At 45.7% G+C, this 4,988-nt stretch overlaps 1 protein-coding gene across 1 annotated transcript in view; it reads right to left on the reverse strand.

Annotated features, from left to right (window-relative positions):
* The window catches only part of Rgsl1 (regulator of G protein signaling like 1), a 70,240-nt gene that overhangs the window by 16,392 nt on the left and 48,860 nt on the right, over nucleotides 1-4,988 (reverse strand). The window contains exon 16 of the mRNA XM_029475678.1: nucleotides 4,113-4,287. Coding sequence (XP_029331538.1) covers nucleotides 4,113-4,287 — 175 coding nt within the window. The remainder of the gene's footprint in view (nucleotides 1-4,112; nucleotides 4,288-4,988) is intronic.

Genomic DNA, 4,988 nt, shown 5'->3' on the forward strand with positions numbered 1-4,988 from the left:
TCTCTCTCTCTCTCTCTCTCTCTCTCTCTCTCTCTCTCTCTCTCTCCTTCCCATGATTTTCCTTAATGGTTGCTAAGGGAACAACCCTATCTCATTAACCCCATTCATCCTTCAAAGGTCAGGCTGTCTCTTGGCTCCACATTGGGCACTAGCTTGGACTGGAAAGTGTGGGGACAGCTTGACAATGAGATGTGGACTTTTTACCCCTCATGAAACCAGATTCCTGCCAGACAAGGCTGGCTATGAACTGGCACCAGAGCTTCAGGAATGAGAAGCCAGAGTCCAGGAACCGGCACTTGACATTTCCATGGTATGTATGTAGTCAAATGTTCCAGACACTAAGAGGTGAAATGGTTTATTAGCCATCCCAGCTTTTACCCTTGTACTGGCTAGTTTTGTGTCAACTTGATACAGGCTGGAGTTATCACAGAGAAAAGAGCTTCAGTTGGGGAAATGCCTCCATGAGATCCAGCTGTAAGGCATTTTCTCAATTAGTGATCAAGTGGGGAGGTCCCCTGGTGGGTGGTGCCATCTCTGGGCTGGTAGTCTTGGTTCTGTAAGAGAGCAGGCTGAGCAAGCCAGAGGAAGCAAGCCAGTAAAGAACATCCCTCCATGGCTTCTGCTTCAGCTCCTGCTTTCTGATCTGCTTGAGTTCCAGTCCTGACTTCCTTTGGTGATGAACAGCAGTGTAAGCTGAATAAACCCCTTTCTCCCCAACTTGCTTCTTGGTCGTGATGTTTGTGCAGGAATAGAAACCCTGACGAAGACAACCCTGTTAAAGGGAAATGAGATATTCTGAGCTCTCGGCAACTCTGTTGTCTGATGATCTTTGCTGAATTGCTTTGTGCTTCTGCATTTGAGGGGTATAAAAAGAGCTGTGACATTTATAGACTTGCTGGCTTGGGTCAGCCTTTTCAGTCCTCCTGAGCCCAGCTTTTGGACTTTCCTCTCATTATCTCTTTATTTCTTCTACATCCCTGGCCCTCTCCCTCAAGACCCTGTTTGGATCTCTGATATGGCTGGCCCAGGTCAGCTCCAGGACGAGACACCAATGCCTGAGGACTCACAGTCACTTAACTGTATTTCTGGTGCTCAATGTTACCTAGCACCTGTCATCAGAAGGGACTTCCCCACCTTTTATGTGTATCTTGTCTGCATTCTCAGTCTGGGGTTGATGCAGATACACGCCTATAAGGACAGAGACTGTGCTCGATAAAGAGGATGAGAGGCCAAATTTTTTAAGTTCAAATTCCATCTTAGAGCACCTGACATAAGTTTGAACTCAGGTAAACTAACAGGCTGGCACCAAACCCAGACACTATTGCATATGCCAGCAAGATTTTGATGAAGGGACCCTGGTATAGCTGTCTCGTATGAGGCTATGCCAGTGCCTGGCAAATACAGAAGTGGATGCTCACAGTCATCTATAAGATGGAACACAGGGCCCCCAATGGAGAAGCTAGAGAAAGCACCCAAGGAGCTAAAGGGGTCGGCAACCCTATGGGTGGAACAACAATATGAACTAACCAGTACCCCCAGAGCTCATGTCTCTAGCTGAATATGTAGCAGAAGATGGCCTAGTTGGCCATCACTGGGAAGAGAGACCTCTTGGTATTGCAAACTTTATATGCCCCAGTACAAAGAAATGCCTAGTTTCCAAGTTGTTCCCCAACAAAACCTGAGCCCCAACTCCAGTCTCTAGGCTAATCCCCAACAAGATCAGTGTCTCCATGTTACACCTTCAACAAAACCAGTGTTTCCATGTTATTCCTCCAACAAACTTGCACCCCCAGGTTACAAGCCCACCCCTGCCAAACAACCACCAATGCAGAGGGGAGCAAAAATTAAGTTTATGATATAACTCCCAGCAGCAGCCAGTTATGTTAAAGGCCACAGTAGCTTTCCAATTGGATGCTTGCACACTTACCCCAGCTTGCTGCTTATTATAAAGCCATGTTCCGATAGATATTCAGGGTTCCCCATCCTGCTTGATGGTGGTGCATTTGGAGGGGCCTGAGCTAGCTTGAATAGACTAAAGACCCTGCTGTGAGTTACATATGATCAGCTCCTGTCTGTGTTTTTGGGGATCACTAACATTTCCTTGGCACTACAAGGTGATCAGTGAACATGTTGAGGACTGAGCTAAGTCCCTCCATGGAGTACAATGGGTCAAACTCTCCTGACATTCTGCATCCTGGACATTCTGTATTTCTGAAAATTATATTAACTAGTGTCCCTGGCATGGTGAACACAGACTGGTGGCCTATCTGTTGGTATTCTGCCTGGACTCCACCCCCACAGTTACCTGGCAACAGCCAGGTAGGACTGGCCCACTATAAAAGGGGCTGCTTGCCCCCTCCTCCTTTCTCTTGCCTCTTGCCTTCTTGCTCCCCCTCTCTCCCCATTCCCTTCTCCCCTCTCTCTATGTGGTCATGGCCGGCCTCTACTTCTCTACTCTCTCCCTCTACTACCCTCTTAACTCCCCTCCTCATGCCCTGAATAAACTCTATTCTATACTATACTGTCCTGTGGCTGGTCCCTCAGGGGGAAGGGACACCTTAGAATGGGCCTGCCGAGGCACCCCCTTCCCCCACACCTCACCACACCCCCATAGAACATAATCTTATACCTCTTTATCTTTTTATAATCACAACACTATCTTTAGTTCACTCTGATACTTTTGCCAGTGGAGAGGTTTTCCAGGAGTTACTAGTTCTTTTTCCAAATATTTTTTTTACTCTAAGTTTTATCTCATTCATACAATGGAGCAGAATCCAAACTCTAAAAAGAAAAGTAGTTATTGTTTCCATGTAAATAAACTAGAGCAGGGCATCGTGGTATACAGCTGTAATTAGAGTATGGGGCTGGGGAAGCTGGAGAATCTTGAGATCAGCACAGACTACATAGTCAGACCTACCTAAGAGACAGAGGAGAGGGGGGAAGGGAGAGGGAGAGAGGAAAGGAGGGAGAAAGGAGAGATAGGGAGAGGGAGAGGAGACTCTTTGAAATCTTATAACAAAGACAAGTATTATAGCTTAAAAACAAAGCAAAACAGAACAAAACCAAACCTGCTCAATTAGGTTCAGCAAAGGAAATTTAAATCATTGAAAGTGTGAGTATGAAATACAGGGTTTGGCTAGGAACATAACTCATTTCTTTAGCTTTGGCTTCGCATGGGTGTGGCCCTGGGTGGAATCCATCCCTACAAAATACATATCTGCCCCTGCAAAATACATACACGGATAAACAAATAAAATCCAGAAATCTTAAGTTGCTTCGGAGTGAGTTTTACAGTTTTTGGTTGTAAGCCTAGCCTTTAAAGGCCAAGCCATCTCTCTAGCCCTTGTTTCACTTAAAAAAAAATGAAATTAGAGATGGTTGACAGTATTTGGTGCATAACTTAAAGTTTATACAAGAAAAATGTATAAACTTTCTATTGGTATGTTGACTTTACAGTTGAGGTTTGGCAGGTAAATGACTATGTATAATTAGCACATCTGACTAAAAATACTTAATCTAAATATTCGCTTCCCCCTCCCCCCACATCTCTTATGACAGTCTGGTTTTAAGTGAAGAACTATTGGTCCATGAGACAACTTCTATTTGTAAATAGAGAAAAAAAATCCATTTACTGGCAATAGCCTGGGGCTCTCCAGGGCACTGAAGACCCAAAGCAGGAGGGAAACTGATAGGATGAGAGCTTCCCAGGAGATTTCCAGCATCATCCTCTCTGGCAGAGCTAAGTCACTATGCTTCTCACATGTCAATCACTGTGGCTCTGATATGTCAAGCCAACTTTTGCTAGGAGGTGTGTGTGTGTGTGTGTGTAGGTCAGAGATCAATGTCTGGTGACTTCCTCAGTCAGCTTCTGCCTTATTTTTTGATGCAGTGTCTCACTGAGCCTGGAGCTCCCCTTGGGTGAGGGTGCTTAGCTAGCAAGCCCCAGGAACGCTCTGGTCTCTGTTTTCTCGGTGCTAGAATCCAAGATGTGCAGTTTCCTCCCACCCCATCCCCTGAGGACCTTAGGTCCTCATGCTTGGGAGGCCTCCCCACCTCCTGCTGGCAAGTTTTAAGTGTGAAGGCCACAAGAGGGAAGAAAGATGGGAACTTACCTCTCCATTTCAGAAAAGAAATACATATCGTTAACGGCAAAGTTGATAGTGATAATTCTGTGGCCAAATATCCGGCGTTTTACAAGGACCATGTCTCCATTTTCCTGTTCTGCGTTCCGGGCACTAAGATTTACTGGGGTATGACGTGCAGATGTGGCGGGAGATGTAGAGAAATCTAACAGAGAAACAACAAGGAATTACAGTCTGGTTTGATGAAGTTTCTTTCAGGTCCTAAACCTTGACCTTGGGCTTCACCACCTTCAGTGCACTCATGTTTTGTACCCAGTGAAAGTGCCACAACCTATGTGCACTGCAGCCTCTCACTCAGATATGCATAACTGCTGAAGAAGGCCCCTGCTCAGGTGTGTGATGATATTCAATCAAGAGATAGTTAAACAACTAATTAATTACAAGAGCGATTGAATGTCGAAGGATGTTCTCATGGCACCTGCCAAATAGAGACAATCATGTCTGGAGCCATGGTAATCCATAAGGCTTCTTGCAGAGACCATAAAAACTGCCCACGAAGACTCAGCTTTTCAGATGGGACTGTGGTGCTGATCAACAGTCACTCAAGGTTTATCGGGGAGGAATCAAGGTTTATCATCTAGGAGGAAATCTGAAACCAAAGGGAAGGAGAATAGAAAGCTAATCTAGAAAATGGAAGTTCTCAAACCCCCCCGGGGGTGGGGCACTGAGATGGATGGATGGGGGTTAGACATATTAGAGGGTTGTTCATACCAACAGCCTGGTGGTGAAAGAGGAAAATTACTGACCACCTGAACTCTTCACCTCAGAGTCCTACCCCTCCCATCTGGAGATTGTTCCCGGAACACTCCTGAACTTCTCACCCCAGAGTACATTCCTGAACTCTTC

This window comes from Mus caroli, chromosome 1, assembly GCF_900094665.2.
Source record: "Mus caroli chromosome 1, CAROLI_EIJ_v1.1, whole genome shotgun sequence".
NCBI lineage: Eukaryota > Metazoa > Chordata > Mammalia > Rodentia > Muridae > Mus > Mus caroli.